At 44.4% G+C, this 24,028-nt stretch overlaps 1 protein-coding gene across 2 annotated transcripts in view; it reads left to right on the forward strand.

Moving 5' to 3' along the window:
- The window catches only part of LOC119399644 (rac GTPase-activating protein 1), a 30,220-nt gene extending 14,430 nt beyond the window's left edge, over positions 1-15,790 (forward strand). For both annotated transcript variants that reach the window (XM_049417802.1, XM_037666460.2), the window contains exons 8-14: positions 1,482-1,717; positions 5,995-6,170; positions 8,360-8,432; positions 8,895-9,003; positions 10,548-10,786; positions 13,567-13,671; positions 15,634-15,790. In XM_049417802.1, the coding sequence (XP_049273759.1) occupies positions 1,482-1,717; positions 5,995-6,170; positions 8,360-8,432; positions 8,895-9,003; positions 10,548-10,786; positions 13,567-13,626 (893 nt within the window). In that variant the 3' untranslated portion in view covers positions 13,627-13,671; positions 15,634-15,790. The remainder of the gene's footprint in view (positions 1-1,481; positions 1,718-5,994; positions 6,171-8,359; positions 8,433-8,894; positions 9,004-10,547; positions 10,787-13,566; positions 13,672-15,633) is intronic.
- Positions 15,791-24,028: the final 8,238 nt, after the last annotated feature.

A 24,028-nucleotide genomic window follows, 5' to 3' on the forward strand; every position in this document is an offset into this window, starting at 1 on the left:
GGCGCACTTCGCGACGTATCATACGGGAACGGTCCGACAGTTACGACGTAACAGCGGGGTTCCCAATACATTGTATCCTATGGGAGCTATGCCGGGACCGGCGGAAAACGACGTAACAGCCGGGAAAACGCAGCAGTGAGGAACGTAACAGCGGGGTTCTAATGTATTGCACGAACTTTATTTTCACTCGGTCTCAGTCGCCAATGGCACTCGGCCGTTCCAGAACATCATCAATTTCAGCTGTCAATGTCACCTCTGCCTTCCTTGCATTGTCGCGAAGCATTGCTGTGAAACTTCTTTGCACACCGAAATTCATGCACGACACACACACATGCATTACCTCTGAATTTTCTGTATTTTTTGTGTGGGCTATATGCGAGAAAATGCTGTATGTATTGGGGCATAATCTAGATCGTAGTTTCCTACAATATTTGCTAGAGGGAAGTCTGGCCCTGCGACCGTTCAGTCATTATCGGAATGATGGGTAGTACATGGATATGCTTAGTCTTCGTGCTTGTAGCTTTGAACGCACCTGTGGCTTCGTTTATTTCTTTGTTTTCACGTTTGTTTCGGATAAAGGAATGGCTCGTTGTGAACCTCGTGAGCCGATTTGAACTCGTGAGCCTAAAAAGGTCAAGGTGGTGAAGTTGGACTGCTGAACTTTTGCTGAACTTCGTCTTGCAACAAAGCGGCTGCAGACCACACAAAGCCGAAAGAATGAAGCTTAGTCAAATCCATGCACTGCCCGTCATTCCCATGCTGGCGTTGCAGCTCCCACAGACACTAGCGCCAGATTCCACCCTAGTGTGCTATAATGAAACTCTATGCTCTACATCAGTGGTTCTCAGCCATGGATGTTTCGAGGACCACTTGTGGACCAGTGGAAGTAATGGGATGCCTTGCAGTGAGAGAAAGGGAGGGGGGTCATAAATTAACGCAACATGCAGCGTGAAATATACGCCTTTTATTTCTCCCTGGCATAGACTAGTCAAACTAAAGTGCCATGCCAATTCGATCTCAACAGCTTGTCAATACTTTGTGTGGTGTGCAGCCACATTCCAGCTGTTTCTAGCTATGTTTGCTCTTCAGATATTCAAGTCTAGAAAAAGTGTGCTTGCGTGCATATAATGTACAAAACTGCAAGAAAAGCTTTACAGCCATCTCGTGGAAGAGTGGAAACTTAAGTCAGCTCCACCGCAGTACGGAAATGTTATGTGGTGAAGCATACCATAAATCGGAAGCAGCCCCTGTCACAGTGTGCCTACAAAAAAATTTTTGCGAGGACTAGCTTTGCAGACCCCCAAAAATAGCTTTGTGGAACCCCATTTGAGAGCCACTGCTCTAGATGCTCCATCAGCAGAGTGTCTTCGCTCGTAGCTACTGCCAATGTTGCTATGCTGGATGGTTGCGACGAGACTGGAGTGGCAATGGATGAATGATTATTCTGCTTTTCCTTCTTTCTTGTGTTTCTGCCGTCGAAGGATCTGCACCGAACACTCCAGTTGCTCAGAGGCGCGAGAAGGTCGCAGCGAGCGCAACCATGCCGAGGCGGAGCAACTCGGCCGAGAAGCTGCTCTCCCGACAGCACACCTTCTGCCCCAAGACGGTGATCAAGACCGAGACGTGTGGTCCCTGCGGCAAGCGCATCAAGTTCTACAAGACGGTCTACAGGTGCAGCCGCTGCAACGCCATCTGCCACCCGGAGTGCAAGAACCAGGTCAGTGCTCTTACGAGATGAAAAAAATTGCTGGAAGTTTGCACTAATTCGTGCAAAGCTTGGCACAGCGAAGCTTGTCAATCCTCAAGTCTTCTGGCTAACGCTGGTTACTTTTTCTTTCTTTTCTCTTTTTAGTTCCTTTTGTTTTTCTTCCCTTTCCTTCTGTTGATTTCTCTGTCTTTCTATGCTATGTTTCTTCTTTTCTTTCTTTCTTTCTGTTTATGTCTTTATTTATAGTCTATCCTAAGATGAAGAGGAAGAAGAGACAGCGCGCTGGCAGAGTTATTGCGTTGCATGTGCTAGGTGCAGCTAGGTCATTCATGATGATGATAGTTTTTTTGTGGTCATCCATTTTGCTTTGAGCTTTAACAGCTTTGCTGTTAAAATCCTTGAACAGGGGGTATTGCTGGAGCCAACACATGTCTTCTTTAGGGCAGCAATTGCTGCCTTAAGAAGACTTGACCACTTGTCTAAACATCGGCTCCAACGACATCCCTGTTCAAGGATTTTTCACCTCTTCAAGCCTCGGTCTTCTCTTGTACCTCTTACAAGACTGTAATATATTTTGTGGCATGTGGCTGCTTACGTATGCAAGTCGTAAAACAGAACTTGGATGTTTGTACACGACTCGATTGCATGACAAGACAAGGGTGATGCAGTCTTTGAAATGGCAGTGTCGTAATGCGGTGCCATTAACCCTTTGAGGGTTTTTGTCGTACATGTACGGGTGCGTTTTTGACCCTCCGTTTGAAATTTCGCGCCGTGATGACTATGCGTGCTCACTGTGAGGTGCGGCCACCTCCTAGGACTCGCAAGAAGCATTTGAAATGATTGCGCTACCTTCTTGTGGCGATAAACAGGACTGATTTCTAGCTTCAGCATGTTGTGTGGTCCGTGGCAACGCCAATGGGCAATGCCCTTCCGTGGTTTTGATTGCGCCGTGTGATCGCAATGGAGGCGCGTGAAACTTGATTTTTATCTTTATCAGCACTCCCTTGCAGCGACGACTGAAGTAGATTTCAATCTTTATCGGCGCGGCTCTTGGCTTGTTTATAACCAACACTCCCGAAGTATCGTCTCTCCTTGTTTACCGAGTTTACTCTGCTGAAGGCAGCCACACACAGAGAAGATGCCGTCTGTGTGCCAGCAACTCATTGCGCCAATAGAATGGACACTCATTTTATGTGTGCAGACCGCAATAAGGTGCTTTGCGTAGACCTGTGTTTCAAGGAATACCACGCTCTGAGGTACTATTGAACATTTTGCAGTTATGAGTGATGCTGACACCAAAACACTGCTCCCGATCTCCTTTTTTACAATTTTTTCCCGACATTACACGTTTCGTACATTCAAAATCCACAATAAAGTAATTCGACCATCGGGGAAAGCTTATTTTATTTTTCAAAAAAATGCAACCCTGAAAGGGTTCAACGGTGTCAAAGTGCGGTGTCATGACACATTGTGTGGATAAGTGTGTATAACACAGTGTGCGACATAATGTACCTCAAACTACAAGAGCAGCAGTAAAGGGGGTCAAAATCGAACGCCTGTATATTTATTTACATTTATGTTCACGCTAAAGAATCCTAGATGTCAAAAAAAGGTCTCCTCATTATGGCATGCCTCACACTATTGTGTTCTGGCACACAAAGCTCCTTGAACATAATTTTTATTTTATGTTATCGATGTGGGGATACCAGCATAGGGGGCAGGGAGATGGTTTCATTCCTCTTAGGACTTTGGAACAACAGTCGAAGCAACTGTTAATAATTGTTGGGGTTTTACGTCCCAAAAGCACCATATAATTATGAGGCGCCGTAGTGGAGGGCTCCAGAAATTTGGACCCCCTGATGTTCTTCAACGTGCACCTAAATCTAAGCTCACGGGCCTCTTGCATTTCACCTCCATTGAAATGTGGCCAGGATTTGCTCCCGCGACCTGCGGGTCCATAATCACTAGACCATAATGGCGGGTGAAGCAAATGTTGATGTATTCAGAAGGTACTCCAACTTTTTAGCAATTGTCAACACTAGATGATGCACACAATGGCTGATGGGGCAGCACTTTCTTAAAGGGGTACTGACACAAAATTTCGCGGCCGAGATAGCCTGCGGGATCGATTCCCATGAACACGCGTATATCATCTGCAAAATATCAACATCGAATATAGCTTGGAAGGTATTTTAAATGAATTTTGAAGTCTGCGTGAGTGATCGACACCCTCGCGCTATTGGCACCCTCAAAGGTGACCCTCGGAGACCCCCTTACTTCCCTCATGTGACCACGCTGCAACAAGTTACCACTATGATGACTTATAGCCGCCATTTCCTTTTGCCGCGTTTGCTCCAGCAGCCTACTTCTCGGCGGCTGCTCGTGAACCGCGCGGAAGTGCCTCGCAGTTCTCTGTGCTGACGTGATTGAGCGCTGCACCCACTAGGTGGTGATAGTTGCACTCGGAGGCTTCTAATCAAATATAATTTCCTTCTAACACGGAAGGAAATTATATTAGATTCTTTCGAACGTCAGCTATGTACTTTGGGTATTTTTGTGGACTACTCAAAGGCGTTTGATTGCATCAATCATACCACACTTATAAAAAAATTTAAATATTATGGCTTTCGCGGGGTTTTTTTGAAATTATTAAAATCATATCTTCAGCACCGTATGCAAAAAGTAGTTATAAATAGTCACGTGTCCGATTTGAAACCAGTTATTGCAGGAGTACCCCAAGGAAGTATTTTGGGGCCCTTGCTTTTTTGTATTTATATTAATGACGTAGTTAGTATTGATGATGACGTAAAATTTATTATATATGCAGACGACACTACAATTCTAGTAACCGCGAAAGATGCTGAAGATATCATGATTAAAGCCAACGAAGTACTGTCAAAATTATCATCCTGGAGCACCGCTAACTCGTTGACAATAAATGTCAATAAAACAAAGGCCGTACTTTCTAGGCCGAAAAATCGAAACGTTGCTACTACAACAAATTTGCATCTTAATAACTCTATTTTGCCTATTGTGCCTACTTTTAAATGTCTTGGTGTTGTATTTGAGCAACATTTATCATGGAATGCTCATGTGGAAATGGTAGTAGGTAAGCTCTCTCGGCTAACTGGAATGCTATGCAAGTTGCGCTTTTTTCTTCCTGAAAGTGTTAAACTTCTACTGTACAAATCCCTGTTCCTGTCGTACGTACACTATTGTCATCTCGTCTGGGGCACTACGACACTTACTAACATCATTAGCCTGCATAGAATGCAGAAAAAAGCCATGCATTGCATTTTAGATGTGCCTTACTTAACGCCAACTAGTCCTCTGTTCGAAAACTAAATTTGGTACCAATGCCTAACATTTACGAAAGCATATTAATAAGAAGTTATAAGAATGCTATTAAAAAGAACAATGACACTCTAAAACGTATTTCTAATTTAACGCAAAAGCATAAAATGGCCAATACAAGGAGCTCTGAAATATGGGAACTACCGAGGTCTAGAACGAACTATACCTATCAGATGCTACGTTATAGACTACCCTATCACTTAAATACAAAAAATGTAATATAACTCTTCATAATGTCAAAAAAAAAAAAATGTATGCAACTGCAATGCCTATGCTTATGTACTATGTTTATTTACTGCAATGCCAATGTTTATGTATTAGTGCTTATAATGCTGGGTACTTCTTGTGTTATTCTTGCATTCCTGTTACATGTTTCGGTGTATTGATAGCGTAATTCTTGTGTATTTTTTGTGTATTTCTTTTTTCATGTAATTCTTGTATTCTTGTAATATCATGCGATGTATTTATAGTTTAATTCCGGTGTATTTCTTGTTTTTCCCGTTTTGTCACTGCCTGAAAAATGGGCAATGGACCCTGTCAAGCCTTGCTGGCTTTTAGTTCATTGTCCACGACATCGCTTGTATGTTGAAATAAATTTGATTTGATTTGATTTCAAACCAAAACTGACACTGGTCGGTAATGAGAAGCCTGTAATTATCCATCGCGCGCTGCAGCAAACAATGTGCCGTGTTATTGCTAACAAGCCCCCAGCAACACATTGCAGCGAAAGAAATGAGAGGCCAAAATTTTTGTGTCGGTACCCCTTTAAGTAGTTGGTTGGTGTAAACGATTTTGTGAAATTAGTACACTCGAGAGAACACTTTCAGCACAGAGTAAGGCCTTCTAAGTAAAGTGTTATCCAACTCCCAAACTCTCGTACCATTGTCGTTGCATGGTCTCGCAGTATGCACAAAACTAATCATTTGCACCAGGTCCCGTTGCCCTGCATCCCGGTGTGCGATACTCCCAAGCGTGGCGGAGCCGGCAGCCGTCGAGGTCCCCTCATCTCGGACCACGCACCGTCCACGCCGCCCATGGTGCCCGCACTAGTGGTCCACTGCATCCAGGAGGTGGAGCGCAGAGGCCTGGACTGTGTGGGCATCTACCGGTCAGCACGCATTCTTGCCTACACAGGATGACATCCAGTGTTTCCACCTACCTTGTTTTCTTTTTTTTTTTTTACAGGGCGATGAAGTGGATGCGCTTGAAGGACGAGGACGAAGAGACGGGACACACAGTGCGTCTCTTCTTCGTCCTCGTCCTTCAAGCGCATCCACTTCATCGGCATGCAGAACCAACTGGCCCAACTAAGTGCACTGACATTTTTTACAAGGCTGGCAAATACCATTAAGGCGGGGTGAGACTTCCGTTGATCAAAAAGCTTAAATTTGAGATTTTGCAATCACCCGATAGAGAATTTCTTTATCTTTCAGATAATATATCGCACTTGGACACTCGCTGTTTCAGTTATAATTTTTGGTCCTTTTTCTTTGACGCGTTGACAGAAAATGTACGTGTACCTGTACGCAAATTCTGCATTTTCTCAAAGAATTTTTGGAGTTTGTATACCTTTTTCTCAAAAACTGTTGAGCGTAAGCAAAAAAAAAATTCTCACATATGTTAATTAGTGACATTTACATAACTGGAACTAGAATCTGTAGCCTAGGTGCATCTGTAATTTTGTTAGTGTAAAAAAACCGTTTGTAAGTTGCAATTTTCATTCAATGACAAACTTAAAAAAAACATAACAAATCTATATTTTGTTGTACGCTCACCATTTTAATTCCTAGTTTTAGTTTTTAGTTGTAAAACGTTAGTAGCTACGTTTGTGCAACATTGCAATGCTATGCAGATAGCAGATCTTAACGTATGTAGAAAAAAAAGAACACTAAGCACAATTTGAAACTAACTTTGAGCTCCCATGGAACCTGCGTCTACCTTTAAAATACCTTGCAAATTTTATAGCCATAGCTTTTATTACCACCACTGTACAGCCAAATATTGAAGCTCACTTTCAAAGTCTCACTCCACCTGAAGTCAACATTGACTATTACAATACCATACCAGAAACCCTGTTAGTACTTGTTTTCATGCAGATGTCTAGCAAGATCCAAATCGCACACCCCTTAGCGAGGATTTCTAACATTGTATATGCCATTGCCATCTCTGCACTTCATTGTCGGCAGCTGGCGCTATGGTTTCTTTGCATAAAACTCATTGCACATGTGTTGCACACTCGTTACACATGCTCGTTATACGTGCACATGTGGAGTTTTCTACACGTGTGGAAGCACTACATGATAACAGTGCTACCACAACTCGAAGTCGGTAGGCAGTGCAATGCCGGCAAGAAACTTTCAGACTGTCAGTGCGCATGCCAAGAGCTGTGTCAATTTCACTTTTTTTTTTTTTGAGAATTTCACAGAACTGTAAAAATAGCATTTTATTCCTTCTTCACGCAGTGTACTTGAATGATAATTTTATCAAAACTTGGGCACACAGTACTAGTATGCTAGTGCTGATGCTTAATATGTAAGCTTAATTTGTAAGCTAAGTTTTTAGTTGTGATGTAATGTTGCTTTAACATGCCAACATTCATATTTATTTCGTATCCCCCCACCCCCCACCCTTAATTTTTTGACAGGAATAAATTATGGAAAACTCGTCCGGATACACAGCCTTTGTCTACTTGTTTGGATACATTTTCAAAGTGCGGAGTACTACACGCTTGCCTTGCAGAATGCATTGTTTTTGCATACGTTGTGACAGGATGGATTGTTTGCATAAAGAAATACCTTTTCAAATTGAGTACAAACGTAGTGGAAGACGTGCTTAGAGGCAAATCTCTGCAGAATTTGGCACCTGCAACTGAGATCTTTAGAAGTTCAAGAATAATCGTCAGCTTCTTCTGATAAGCTTGTTTTCTGTTCTATTGAGGTAAGTGGAAAAATGAATGACGAAATGGGAAAGTCTCCAACTGTATAGTAATATCCTACGCACCTTGATGTTCAGTGCATTGAAGAGGGGTACACACGACATAACTGGAGGCGAGGAGCTGATTATTCTAACAAAGCCTTTTCTGCAGAATGTTGATCGGCTTTGTCACGTGGCATTCGACAATACATCAAATCTCCAACGTAAAAAATGTACCGCCCATCCAAACAACCCGTGTATTTACTGGGTTGGCCATATTTTGAAAGCTGTCGAGCTTGGCTAGTTTGGTGCTTTTCTATTGCCGATTTCATCTGCATGCTTCTAACAAGCAAGATGGATCTTATCGCATCTTTTCATATCCAGGGTATCTGGTTCGGAGCGTGAAGTGCGCGAGATAAGGGAACAGTTCCAGCAAGGCAAAGGTGTTCCAAATTTGGTAAGCTTTCTTTTATTATTTTTTTTACAAATACAAAGTAAATACAATATAGAACGTCCCAAAGTAAAAACTGTCAGGGGGACCTTCTATTCGTGCTTGTATAAAAAATGTAGAACAAAAGATTCGCAACTAAGGTGAAAATGGCAAGTCAATAAAAAAAAATCAACCTACTAAATTCAATAATCACCCCCGCCACGCCCCTTGAAAAAAATTTCTCGCTACACCCCTGCTGGCAACGAGATTCTAACATGCACATTTGCAGGAATCTCACTGTTTGAACACAGATCAAGCATTCTTTCGTTTTGGCTGTGAATGTAGACTTAGTCCCAAGTTCACCTGCATGTGCTGTGCTCATGTTTTAATCCCGACTTCGGGAGCAACATTTATTACTTGCTTAGTTTCTTGTTTCATGATGGATTGGGTTGCATGACGGGCTGTTCGTCGGTGTTTTCTCTGTTTCAGTCCAAGGTCGACATCTATGCCGTGTGTGGAGTCCTCAAGGACTTCTTGCTGTCGCTTCGGGAGAGCCTCGTCACCAAGTCGCTGTGGCACACTTTTGTCAGCGCTACAGGTGAGGCTTTCATCCTTTTAGCAAGACTTTTACAGGCCCCGTTGGAAATTTTCGATTGTACAAGTACACTGGAAGGTGCAAGGCGGCATCCAGGAAGAGTTCTGTCGAAATAAATTTTCACATTTGTTCATAATCCAAGGAGATCGAAAAACTCGCCAGGTCTCTTATGCATTTTCCTAAGACGACTGGAAGGCGAAAGCCATCTTCTTTTTCTTCTCAGTTCGATGTATTGTTCCTACCTCGCCCTCCTCCGAAAGCTTTCTGCACCTAACGTGGTTTTGTGCTGCCCCCAGGATTGGAGGCATTGCAAGCTTTCTGCAGCTAACCTGGTTTTGCGAACCCTCCCCTCCTGGCTACGCCACTGGTGTCAACGAAGTTCACGAGATTCATAGCGTGTCCTCTTATGAGAGGCCGTTGTTGCGATGAAAACGGGATCGCATGCCTCCAGCCACCTGCACTCGACAGCTTTAGTTTGGCAGCAATTGCTACCGACACCATTAGCACATCACTCTTTCATCACGTCTTTATCCACAGCCCCTTTTTCTGTCTCTCTCTCTCTCTCTCTCTCTCTCTCTCTATATATATATATATATATATATATATATATATAGGTGTGTGTGTGTTGTGACAGTGAAGAACACAGCGGTCAAGCCAGTAAAGGCTAAACTCGTCAATAGGGTTTCCACATGGGCTTTTTGGTTCTGCATTGAGATGAGTAGTCTTGCTCGTAAGACGGGACAAAGGAAAATCCACGATGGCACACACAGAGTGCCGCCGTGAAAAGATAAGAACCACAGACATCAGTTGTAAAATTTTCTGATTGCTATAAAATGCTTAAGTCGCTTTCACCACAGTATTTATTTATTTGTGCACCGTTTACGCAAGGAAGCAGCATGTCGTGATATACTGGATGCCAGGGCACTGTGATAACGAAGGGAACGTATTGATTGACCAGTGTTGTTGCCTGTGCCCACTCAAGTTCCGGAATCTACTCACCTTTATGCGTTGTGCATGCAATCTCAGTGGAACATTCAGAAACATTTGAGAAGATTCCTCTGCATTCAAGCATGGCTTCTGCCGAGTGATGAACAAGTTTTACGCAGTGAAACTCCGTAGACAAGGAAAACCAGTATGCGCGTCAATGTTTTGTGCTCCTCACAGTGACTGTTTTTGGGCCCTTTTACAGCCATGTTATGTCTACACACCACGACTTGTCGATGACATAAGTTTATTACTGCTGTCTGCCACGATACATGGTACAAGGGTTACGGTGCCCGGCTACTGACCCTAAAGCCGCGGGTTCTATCCCAGCTGCAGGGGTCATATATCAATGGAGGCATAATGCTAGAGGCCTGTGTACTAAGCAATGTCTGTTAAAGAACACCAGATGGTCGAAATTTCCGGAGCCCTACACTATGTGGTGCCTCATAATTATACCGTGGTTTTGGGATGTTAAACCCCAAAAATTATTATTGCCACAGTCGTACCGCTAAATGCCACCCAAATCTTTTTTTTTTTTCTTATTGGTTCTCTCGCCCGTGCAGAGCTTGACCATGAGGACCGGGTGTGGGCCATATGGCAGGCAGTGACGCAGCTTCCTCCGGCCAACCGGGACACGCTGGCAGCCCTGGTGCTGCACCTGCAGACGGTGGCCGCCCATCCCGAGGCCAAGATGCCTCTATCTAACCTGGCACGCGTCTTTGCACCCACCGTGGTTGGGTGCTCGGTCAACGACACGTCCTTGGTGCCCAACCTCTTACACGAGATGGAGCAGCAGAACCAGGTATGGGACAAGAAGCTAATGCTTGCAGTAGATACCATGCCTGCCAGTTCTCTTAATTTGCCCCTGGATGACTCCCAAATTTTGAGCAATCCTGCCGATTGTACGGGCACAGACGTAACTCTCCCGAAAAACAGCGCTAGCACCACAGTGAAAAGAAAAGCTCGCTGGGTCCTTTATCCATTCGCCTAAGATGACTCGAAGGTGAAAGCCATCATCTTTTACTTTTTACTCTCAGTTGATTTTATAGATTCTCTCGCCCCCGAAAGCTTTGCATGGTATTGCACTGCCTCAGAGATCGGTGGCATTGCAAGCTTTCTGCACCTCGCATGCCTCCAGGATCGGTCCACCAAGCTACGATGTAATGTGATCGGACCATAATGCGACGTCGTAGCAACGTCACGATGGCGTCGCAAATTTTGGCGACCTGTGACATCACGATGACGTCGCAGTATGACTCCATCGCATGATGACTTTGCATCACTCATGTTGACTCCTCCTGTGCCAACGCCAATGGTCGCTTCTCGCGTGTGAAGAGGCATCTAAGGCTTTCGCCTTAAAAATTACAACTAAAGCCATCAGTTCCAAAATTTTCTCATCGTGACAGACCGCTGAAGTCACTTTCGCCGCAGTACATTGGTGTCGTGCAGGAAAGCGTACTTGTTTATAAGGGGTTGTTATAGTCTGTTATGACCCAAGAAAAAAATGCCAGCTCCGCCCACAGCCATCGCTGTCCCTCCCACAGAGAATTTGCATTAATGCTCCGTCCAATAGCGCTTATTCATTTTCGTGACGTCAATCACGCAAGCACGTCTCGAGTGTTTCAGGTAGTTGACTTTCTCATACAGAAACGTTTGATTCGTTGGTTTGGTCAGAAACTTAAACGTCCTGGCAAAATTTTGTCAGGGATTCAGGCATAGCTGCTCAGCCAAACATAATGTTTTATGCAGTAACGACGAACCTTTGACTATTCGTATCAGTAGCGTTTACATAAGCATAGAAAAAGTACTTGCAGTACGAGCACAAACAAGCTAGCACGACTGCATTTCACAGGTGTAGGGCAGGCGTGCCACAATTCTGTGGGCGGAGCTTACGTTTTTTCTTTGGTTGTAACAGAGTATATTGCTTAACACTATTCTGGAGAAATGATCGGGCATTGTTAACGCTGCATGAAGGGGCAGCGCAGGATACCACTTGCCAGACCCCTTTTCATGGCTTGTAAAGATGCCATTACGGGAATTAAGTTGGTCATTAAAATTAAATTAGTGAAACGTGGTGACCGAAAAAGCAAAAGGCATGGACGTGTTGACCACGACCTGCTGTACTACTAACCTGCCCAGATGCCCCCTCTCCAGCGCCCACGTTTAGTTCATACCTCCTGCCGCTAGGGACGTAACCTACGAGCGGCGTGGCTTATGTCAGCCTCATTGCTTGTGGGGATATTTTGGCCAGCACAGAGTGATTATATTTGGTAATTATTATGTGTAAATGCAAAATACCTCGAAAATAAAGGTATGAGAAGTGATCTAGAAATTCTTCGCATTTGAATTACGCCTATAAGGACACGCATCATATAGGCCGTCCCACACCATGCTAGTCTACGGCTAGACGTTTTCAACCGCTACGCAATAATAATTGCAATGAATATCTTACTCAGCCTTGGCCGCCTTGGCAAAAGAGCCACGTCGCTTGAGGTGCGAGCAAGAGAAGTAAGAGAACGCTCTTGGTTCTCGGCCAGCTCATACGCTACAGCCACGGCTGCTGTTCTTTCGTCCCTGCATCTCTCTCGCTTCGAGTCGTACCACGCGATCCACTGTGGAGAGGCATTGCAGCTGCGCTTGCTCAGGGCCTTGCCGCTGCAGGTACCACATGGCTAGGCATTGTATCGACGGCTGCTTCACCGGTGCTTGGTTGCTCAGCCTCGCTGAGGATGGTGCGCAAGCTGGGGCCGTCGGTGCATGCGCTTCAGCACAAGCGACAGGCTGAATCCAATCATCCAGTAGATAACAGCTAGACAGCAGGCTGTGAAATCTCGAGTGAAGGCAAAATTGTCTGCCGAAACATCAGAGCAGAGGGAGGCCAGATTAGCATATTATACAGAGAGAAGCTTGCTAAGCGTGGAAGTGTGCCAACATCGAAGCGACTGCAGCTGTCGCCTGTGTGCATAGTCTCTGCAAAACCAAGCCGAGCATACCTTTTGTTCGTGATAACAAGGTTACAACACTGGCATAGGGGGTGTTGAATCTACCGCGGGAAAACGTTGGCGGGAAACGCCATGCCGTGCACAAGACGCGCGAAGAAGCGGGTGTAAGGCGGGGCTGCTCGTGAGCACGCAATAAAGGAAGAAGTGTTCAACCAGGGCAACACAGGTGTCGGCCTCTTCTCTGTCACTACAGGGGGTTGGGGGGGGGGGGTTCAAGGGGTTCAACAACCCCCGCCCCCTTTCCCAAAACTTTTCAGTGTTTTGAATATGCATATGTTTTTCAGTTTTGAATATGTATATATACGTACACGCACACATACAAATGAACACACGAACATACGTAAGGTATACTAGGCATAGAAAAAGCTTGCGGTCAGCTTTTTTTTTTCCTTTCTTGCATTTTGTAGTACAAGGTATTACAGCACTGTAGTGCCATCCGTGCATGCAAAAGAAAACTAGACACCTGGACTTGCTCAGATCATTCTTGCCAGGAGAATCTTTGTTGAAAAAAAAAAATACTAATCGTATCGCGTGTGGCTACAGCAAATAGTGCATGCTTTTGCATTCCGCCTCTTTTCAGGTGATGGAGACGTTGCTGTCACTGCCAGCAGACTACTGGAATCAGCTCCTGGACGTCTAGCGCAACGGGGAAAAGAAGCCCTTGGCACTATGAAACCGGTGTTTGGTGAGCTCCCATTGCCTAAATTTTTTTCTTTCGATCTTGTTTATTTTGCATCGAAGTAGCATTCGTACAGGGCTATGACTTGTAAATGCTTAACTCCTTCATGTGTGACCTATAAAGAACGGTCTGTGGATGCATCAAATGTAGACGTTGTTTCGAGACTCTTTGTATTCTGTTGCAAAAAAAATAATGACCTAATATATACTAATTGTGCTTTGTAGTTAATAATCTTAAATAAATTGTAATTAAATATCTATTAATCCTGAAGTCATTCATTTTCTGTTCTTGCATGAACAGAATCGAATCTCATGCTACAAATATAATGCAATTTTGTCCTTGATTATGTCAATTTTGAGCAAAGAAATAGATAATAGGTGGCATGGTAAACATAAGGTTTGTTTATTGCTTGTGGAGAGTGCTTAAAGGGACACTAAAGAGCAAAACGATTTTTCTCGCATTAGTAAAGTAGTCTTCCACGATACCAAAAACACCACGCTTTCTGCGCGAAGACGCTTAATAAGCGAGAAAACGGCAAAAAGAAAATACAGGTGGCGACGCCACCTTGGAATTCCCTCACCATTTGCAGTGACGTCACATATTTTTGACGGCGCCTGCTTGGGCCTACGTAGTTCCTAATCGGTTAAATCGAAGTACATTGTCCTCTGAGGGGGCCAGAGACTTGACATAACGAGTTTGTGGAAATTTCGTCGAGCCAGTGGTGCCAAAATACGTTAAATGCTCTTTGAAGTCTTTTACGTCACGAATTACAAAGTTCGGCGCGAAATTTAAAAATGAAACTTTGAACTTGGTTTTCTCCTCTAATAATAAACCTATGGTGGTGAAAAAAACTACACAAGAGTTCTCCGAGCACACTTCATCAATCTAAACCAATTCATTGTTTCTCTTTAGTGTCCCTTTAAAAAGCACACCCTTCGCATCGCAACGCAATCCAGCAGTATCACGCAGGTGATGGTATAGCTAGGCCATATTTTGCCATTGTGTAGCAATATATTCCTGGTTCGACCTTATTTTGGAAAGCGTGAGCGAATGCCATTTAATCTCCTGAATAATGTTTGCTCCTTGTTCAAACCTATGAGAATGAGCAAAAATAGTTGCACACAGCCTTTAAGGTAGTTCCAATTAGATATGCTGTGCAGGACTGAGAATTGACAGCTAGAATATTTGGCGTTCTTTCAGGTGCATCAGTCAAGAGCTTCTTTCGCCTTTCCAAACTCCTGAATTTCGATAACTTTGCAGATACGCTGAAGTGCTTATTAACAGCTCTTGCCGCTGCATCGTACTTGTCTTGCAGGTTTCTTTCAGCTTTGTTCAATGGCCTTGCGGAACCTTTCCGTTTTCCCATTTCAAGGCTAACCTAGTTGCAGTGTGTTTTCGAATATTGATGAAACAGCGTGTTACTAAATGAGGGACGAGAGGAGTGCAGAGGACGTCCACATGTCCTGTCCACTCTTTTGTCCTTTGTTTAGTAACGTGCTGTCTCATGGAAAAAAAACCTAAACAAACTCGCCCAACTTACCATCTCGCATTTGGGAAGTTTAGCCTGCATCACATATTTGTTGCATGGTTTTGACTGCGAAGAATCCAGCGGCCAGACCTAAAAATTGTACTCTTTAGTGGGCAAACTTGTGTACAGCAAACTGCAACGACATTGGCAAGCACGGTTCTTAAAACCTGATCAGCAGGTCTAACACATCTGCAATTCACACACGAGCCACAGTACATCCCAGCATGGCCGCTAGTGCTTGCATACAATCTGAAATGTGCTCTGATGTTTGTGTCTTGCTCGTGATTTGATTAGAATAGTAATTGAAAACGTTAGAGAAGGTTTTGATACATTCAGGCGAAGGTTGCGCTGAGCTGCGACTCATTTTTTGCACTGTGCCACGGTCTCTGACTAAAACTGTTACAAGTGTTCTTGTCAGTATGACCTTTTGCAACTTGCAGGCAGTCTGGCCTGGTGTAAGGAGTCCCCTGCCGATCTCTTGCCCTGGTACGTCGCAGCATACCAGGATGCCCTCAGTTCCTTTTTTTAATTTATACACATAGACAACCTCTGTACAGTGTGCTGTTTTAATAAATTTGTGTTGCAAAACCCTTCTGCACGTCATCTGAAGTGTTGCGGAGCAGCTTTTTTTTTTGGGGGGGGGGTCTGTTGGTCTCTTAGTTTCACCTTGGACTCCTTTTACAGCAAAATGTTATTACAACAGTATTGTCTAGCATGAAAAACGCCTGTTTTTATATTCACTGTTTTGTAGGGGTGTGCGAAATTCGAAATTTCGAATATTTTTCGAATAGTGTTTGCTATTCGATTCGATTCGCACTGAAATTTTACTATTCGAACTATTCGAACTTCCCAAAGACAAATGCAGTCAACGTGCGGTTCAATGTGACCCCTTCAGATTTTCAATATGCTTCACCTCATTACACTCTCGTATTGCGGCAAAGCTGCCTTTCAAGCTCCGTTACGGTCGAACTTAGCCAAGAGACAGTCAACGTCCGTTTGGAAGTGGTCCCTAGATTTTCAATATACTTCACCTCATCACAGCCCCGTATTGCGGCAGAGCTGCCTTTCAAGCTCCGCTATGGTCGAACTTAGGCAAAAGACAGTCAACGTCCGATTGGAAGTGGTCCCTAGATTTACAATATGCTTCACCTCATTACACCCCCGTATTGCGGCAAAGCTGCCTTTCAAGCTCCGTTACGGTCGAACTTAGGCAAAGACAGTCAACGTCCGATTGGAAGTGGTCCCTAGAGTTACAATATGCTTCACCTCCTCACACCCCCGTATTGCGGCAAAGCTGCCTTTCAAGGTCCGTTACGGTCGAACTTAGCCAAGAGACAGTCAACGTCCGATTGGAAGTGGTCCCTAGATTTACAATATGCTTCACCTCCTCACACCCCCGTATTGCGGCAAAGCTGCCTTTCAAGGTCCGTTACGGTCGAACTTAGCCAAGAGACAGTCAACGTCCGTTTGGAAGTGGTCCCTAGATTTACAATATGCTTCACCTCCTCACACCCCCGTATTACGGCAAAGCTGCCTTTCAAGGTCCGTTACGGTCGAACTTAGCCAAGAGACAGTCAACGTCCGTTTGGAAGTGGTCCCTAGATTTACAATATGCTTCACCTCCTCACACCTCCGTATTGCGGCAAAGCTGCCTTTCAAGGTCCGTTACGGTCGAACTTAGCCAAGAGACAACGTCCGTTTGGAAGTGATCCCTAGATTTACAATATGCTTCACCTCATCACACCCCCGTATTGCGGCAAAGCTGCCTTTCAAGCTCCGTTACGGTCGAACTTAGGCAAAGACAGTCAACGTCCGATTGGAAGTGGTCCCTAGATTTACAATATGCTTCACCTCCTCACACCCCCGTATTGCGGCAAAGCTGCCTTTCAAGGTCCGTTACGGTCGAACTTAGCCAAGAGACAGTCAACGTCCGATTGGAAGTGGTCCCTAGATTTACAATATGCTTCACCTCCTCACACCCCCGTATTGCGGCAAAGCTGCCTTTCAAGGTCCGTTACGGTCGAACTTAGCCAAGAGACAGTCAACGTCCGTTTGGAAGTGGGTCCCTAGATTTTCAATATACTTCACCTCATCACAGCCCCGTATTGCGGCAGAGCTGCCTTTCAAGCTCCGTTACGGTCGAACTTAGGCAAAGACAGTCAACGTCCGATTGGAAGTGGTCCCTAGATTTACAATATGCTTCACCTCCTCACACCCCCGTATTGCGGCAAAGCTGCCTTTCAAGGTCCGTTACGGTCGAACTTAGCCAAGAGACAGTCAACGTCCGATTGGAAGTGGTCCCTAGATTTACAATATGCTTCACCTCCTCACACCCCCGTATTGCGGCAAAGCTGCCTTTCAAGGTCCGTTACGGTCGAACTTAGCCAAGAGACAGTCAACGTCCGTTTGGAAGTGGGTCCCTAGATTTTCAATATACTTCACCTCATCGCAGCCCCGCATTGCGGCAGAGCTGCCTTTCAAGCTCCGCTACGGTCGCAAATGTATTAACTCAAGAAAACGCTGGTTCTAATATGGAGATGAAAGATGTGGCAGAGTTGGGGGCTCAATTAATGCTGTTTTGGTCCTGAAATTTGGGCAGGAAGTCCGAAAAATCAGACGCCGAAACTTTTTAGCATCCAAAATTTCAGATGTTCTTATATATCGACGTCTACGAGGCAGATTTGGAACTCCGGACTTGAAGGGAGCACACCCTTGTCTGCCACACCAGTTGGCCTTCCACAGAAGTCGAAAGAGGAGGAGAGGCTGAGGAAACGGCATCTCTGCCTATCATGTGTAAAGTGTTGTCGGCAACACTTTGGTTGCACCAAATCATGTACATAAATACAATTCGGCCTCTACATTGCCTCATTCTTGATAAGAAAGACAAAATATGACCCCACCAGCGCTTCATCAACCAAGCGAAAAGAAACACTTTCACGTTGCTATCTCACAAGAACATACTTAGGGATTCTGTGCAACTTTTTCTGTAATTTCACTTCGAATTATTCGGAAAATGTTTGAGAAATATTTGAAAATTATTCGAAATTATTCGATTCGATTCGCACTCAGTCTTTATTATTCGAATTCGCTTCGCACCCAAAATTTTGCTATTCGCACAGCTCTGTTTTGTAAAAAGCGTATGTGCTCGTGTTGACACATATCTGGCGGCTTGTATATTGGAATTTGACTTCCAGCCGAGTACAACAAAATCGTAAAGACGTTGCCTAAATCATTGTGTTAGCGGTCATCCGAACATGTGCTGCAAGCGCGTCCGTGCCAATTTCTCAAAGTGAGCAGGCAACGAAGATAAAGCGTAAGAGACATTGAAAGGCAACTTGCCGCAGGCAAGTTGCATGTTTGACGATACACCATCGTTCGGCATTACGTGTGAAAATGCAATGCCACTCTCTCATTTACCCTTTTTGCTTTCTATGTATCCTAGCATTGCAGCAACGTGAAAAGGTTGAAAAAAAAGCCGTTGCAGAGGCTTTCACTGAAACTGCAATCAATACATCGCCAATTTGGAAGGTTCACATACAGCAAGAGTGATGGGCTGCAGTTTGGACAGATTCATTGAGAGCTGACAGTAAAGTTCGTCAAGTGCACTTGCTATGGTATTGGTTCAAAGCAATCTTGATCGAAGCAATTGCAGACAACATTGAAAACTCGGAACACATTATGTATGCAGAGAAGCATCGCTCAACGCTGCTGGAATCACAGCAAGCACGCTTTTATTTGGCAACGTTGAAATAGCTCTTCAGTTTGCCTTAAACTTCCTTTTTTTTTCACCTTTATAAAAAAAAAATTTTAAAGTGACTCTCCATCCTGGCCCTGTAAAAAGTGCGCCCAGCAAAGCTGTTGAAAACCACCACTACAACTAGTATTGAGGAGGAGTACACGGTGCTTTATTGCTTTAGTGTGATGGTGGTGATAATCTAATCACTTTGTGGTTGCTCCGTGTGATAATCTAACCGCTTTGTGGATGGGTTCTGCAACCACATTCGCTGCATTAGTGGTGGCCCAGACTGAATCAAAATATGTTTCGTACCACTTCATTGTTTGATTGGGGTCTTCCTAGCGTGAGCCCAAAGTAGTCTCAGACAAGCGGAAACCAGCCTTTGTTGGGCTTTGCGTTGTCGACAAAGTTTCCGATAGTAACCACCGGTGTTTTTATGTGTAGTATGGGTGTATTATATACGAAAGGCCAGTGACGTCACTGCCAACATTGCAAGCTGCTGTTGCCATGGCAACTTGTGCAACAGTAATATTCACCAGGAAATGTTTAGGGGAAATGCTACGTGCTTATCGTGCCTTGCTATCAATTACGCAGTTTGAATCCTTGTTTCCTACTTGTTTTTATTGTAATAAACGCTGTTTTGTTTGTCGTATGTGTGATAACAAAGAATGTATGCACATGCTTCTAATGCTGAAAGTTGTTTCTGTAAGGACACTGCCACTAAAAATTGGAGGTGAACAGTTCTGCTGTAGAAGTTCTGGAAGTTAAAAGAACTTGCTGTTTCTTCGCTCATCTGAGCATTTGCAATAGAGTCCTATGTATCCATCGCTGAGAGTGCGTCACTGGCAGTTGAGCACCGATTGTCGCACCCGTAAAATTCCAGTAAAAGCCAAGTTCTGCAGTCTTAGTATCTGATTTCAGGGGAAAACGTGGCCACATTAACTGTAACATTAACTGTATAAAACATTGCTCCTTCAAGATGTTAGCTGCGAAAACAAAAAACTTGTTCAAAAACTTATGCAGAATCGTACCTGCAAAATTCCACTGTATATCTTATTTTCATGGCAATTATGCTGCCAAAAGCAGCAGTGTACTCAAAGCCATCTAATGAAACAGGATTGCTCGAGCCTCTTGCCAACTCCAGTGCTCTTATATTCCCAATTCTTCAATGTACGTCCTTTTGAAAACGGTTTGACGCAGTTATTTCCAAGTACGAAATAGATACTAAGTGTTATCTTGCAGAGAAGCAATTGATGATGACTGTCAATGTAAGTGAGCAGCCGAACAATTCAAGAAAACTATTCGCTTTATTAAAGGAAGTAGTCTCCACACGTTGCACGTGACTGGAGCGCTTGGGATGGTCACTGTAGTCAATGTACTGCAGTAGGCGAAGCTGTCCATAATATGGTGTCGTGCCTGAAATGAGGGCGACTTTTTGAGTTCAACAAGCTTTTGAGTTGAACGGGCGTCGGCCATGCCACCATTATAGTAACAGCAGCTCTGCTGCCTACCCCCTTTTTTTCAATGCAACCCAGTTATATCTATTGGTTATAAATTTGCATGGCAAATGAACAGTATCAGTGGGTCCAAGTGCTCTTGCAGACACAGGTGCATGGTTAAAGTCTTGTATGCGCATTATCTTCGTCAAAATCATTCGATACACACAATTAAGTTGTGGGGTTGTATGTGCCGAAACAGTAACATGAACGCGAGGCATGCTACAGATGGAGACTCTATTAAGACCACCGGGAGTTCTTTGATGTGCACTTAGAACTAAGTAGACAAGGGTTTCTGCATTTTGCCCACACTGAAATGTAGTTGCCATGGCCGGGAATCAAATCCGCATCTTCGAGCTTAGCAGCACTACAGCTTAGCTGCTAAGCCACTAGAGTGTGTGCTCGATTCATGTTTGCCTTGTTCATTCAGAGCACCATGCTCCAGCTTGGAGTGCTCGTAGGTGGCAAAAACTTTAAGCTGGGAGGGTGGTGCAACTGATCATGTGTCTTGTCTGATCTTCCCGAGAGATGCAGAATAATTGGCTCCAGGGATGAAATCTGAACTCCATATCCCTGCAAAGAGTTTTGAAGCGCAACAGGAACCAGTCAAGCGCACTGGTATAACTAGTTCATCATCACTGCTAGACAGGCTACACAATACCGAAGCACCAATGTTGCTTCCACGTACAGTGCTCACGGGATAAAATGCGACATCACAACTTCTTAAAGGGCCCCTGCAGCACTTTTTGAACATGATCAGAAAATGCTGACAACTTATGGATTGAATTTTAAGCCAGCCTGAAACTGCTCGCTCTTTTTCCGACAAATGATGCCATATGCCCAAAATCGGCTGCTTCGCCTACCCAAAAAGACACGGCCACTGGCTCATTTGAGCATAGTGAGCTGCATAGTTGCAGCAGCCACCACAATGTGGCGCAACGTGCCTGCTCCGCGCCTCACACTAGAGCACTCATCATCATACTAAGAGTGAGCTGCGCATTCAAATAAAAAAAAATTTGCTTAAGGTCATGGTGCATGGCGACATATGGATATAGCCCCTTTTCATAACCCACTGTGTAGCTTTCAGCATGCTTGCTGGGACAAAAGGAGAGAAAGTGCTTAAAGCGTGCAACAAATCCTTGTCTCTCCACTCGTATTTCACTGATTCTAAACATTTTTGCAGCAGTTGATTCGTGAGAGAGAGTAAACATTTATTTTGAGCAAGCGCACTGTGTGCCCAAGGTGGGCGGCCTCCTTATTCCAGGTAGGCATGGGCCTTCGCCATCTCTCGTGCCCGTTGAACCAGGCTGTGCTGATTCTTCAGGTCTGGGTCCGATAGCTTGGCCTCCCACTGCACTTCGGTTAGCGTAGCGGTGCTAGACAAAAATAAAAAAACTCGCAGGGCCCATTGTGAACTCGCCTAAGATGACTGGAAGGCAAAAGCCATCTTCTTTTCGGTTGATGCATTGATCCTACCCCATCACCTTCCGAAAGCTTCCTGCACCAAACATGATTTTCCACTGCCTCCAGAATCAGAGGCACCTCACTTGGTTTTGCATTGCCTCCGTGATCAGCCCACCTTTGAACAAGTTACAAGGTTATGTGATGATGTCATCACATGACATTACGTCATTGTGACGTCACGATGACGTCAGAATGACGGCATAAATTTTTGCGATCTGCGATGTCATTATGATGTCATCGTGTGATGATGATCGTTCGCATCACTCATGTTGACGCCGCCGATGGGATACGCCAATCAGTTTTTGCGTTTGACAAGGCATTTGAGGCTTTCGGCTTAATAAACTCCAACAGTGAGGTCATTCGACAGTTACTTGGAAAAGTGTTGTAGGGCCTCTACAACAGCTACGTGCAAAGGCTTGAGATTACCACATTGTGTTGCTATGAGTATGACCAGTAGACGTCCTATCGGCTTTGATACAATTGTAACAGCCAACATTACACCAATGTGATATCAACTAAAAACTGTAAACATAAGAATGTGCCAACTTGGCCCTGAATTGATGTTTCATTCGATGGGCAATGCACAGCAAGCTTAACTCGAACGCTCTGCAGCATGTCCTGGAAAGGTTTGATTGACGCTAGCGCCGCGTAGCTTTGGGTTCTGTTCCCAAGATGTTAACCATATCTGTGGACATACTCCGAAGGTCGTGGGATTGAATTCCGACCACGGCAGCTGCATTTTCGATGGAAGTGAAAATGTTTGAGGCACATGTGCTTAGATTTAGGTGCACATTAAAGAACCCCAGGTGGTCGAAATTTCCGGAGCCCTCCACTACGGCGTCTCTGATAATCATATCATGGTTTTGGGACGTTAAACCCCAGATATTATTATTATTGTGCAGACATACTATCCAAGCACACCGAGGTATTATCTCTGCAACAGCACCCAGCGCTTCGCAGCTCCAGTCCAGATCACGCTGTGGATCGTTCGTGTTAAGCTTGCCGACAACTGTACAATGCTTATCGTATGAAACCTCGCATCCAAACTTTCTTTATATGAACTGGTGTTTGCAACTGCTCGAGGTAACCACATAGTATTACCGTGATTCTGGCTGCTATAGGTGATGTTTGCTCTGTGGTAATTTAAGGTGGCCATATTACATCAATGCAACACAAACTAATTGCAGAGGGTGGAAACTAAACCAGGTGCATTACTTAGCTGTAAATTGACGAGTTTCATTCCGTAAGCACAGTACATTATCAGCAGCAGCAATGATACGAAGAAAACGAGTTAGCCTATAAAATCATGTTGCATTAAAAGAGGGGAAAAAATGTCGTTCTTGTCTAGCGATTGGTGTAGTTCTAAATCCTGCGCTAAATGGAGCTCCATTACTTTGAAACCCGAGGAAGTGCATAGCACGGGCAGCCAGCGATTACCGTTCACAGAGTCCCCACTGCTCCGTTTACCGAACCGTTGACGACGCCAATGTTTGAGGTAAGCATGTAGGATTTCACCGGCATGAGTAGAATCTTGTTAGGGAGATTCGCAAACTCTGTGTGCGACATGCGAGCTACTTTTTGCTGCGCTGTATCGACTTGCTGTTTGTTACGGCGGTCGAGATACATGTCGTCTGCAGAGAGTTTCGTCGGCTTGTATCTCCCTTCAGATGTAGCACCTTAGAAGAGCCGGTGGGCAGAGCAATCGCTTGCTTAACAAGGCGGTGGCACCCTCTCTTGCGTGGTGCCGTAGTCGGTTGCATGTTTCTGAAATATTTTTACCGATTTTAAGTTCATTATTGCGATTAGTACTTGGTTATTTATGTTAATTACATTATTTTAGACCTTCTTTGTTCATTTCAACCCAGTTTTGAGCATTGCTAGCCTTGTTTTAGGCCTGTATTGACCACTTGATATGATGCGTGACCCAATTGAGATCTATGGATGGACGACAAGCCTGGGCCCCTAAAGTGATATGCACTTAGAAAGACCTGTTAATACACTGATTGAAAGAAGGAAGTGAAAATGCATCAAATTTACACTTTTCAACGCCGCTACATCCAGCAGCTCGTGCTTCTTGGACGGGCTGCACTTGCCACAGAAGTTTCAATCCACTTAAGAAGAGAGAGGAGACCTTGCGTG

Source organism: Rhipicephalus sanguineus, chromosome 7 (genome assembly GCF_013339695.2).
Source record: "Rhipicephalus sanguineus isolate Rsan-2018 chromosome 7, BIME_Rsan_1.4, whole genome shotgun sequence".
Taxonomy (NCBI): domain Eukaryota; kingdom Metazoa; phylum Arthropoda; class Arachnida; order Ixodida; family Ixodidae; genus Rhipicephalus; species Rhipicephalus sanguineus.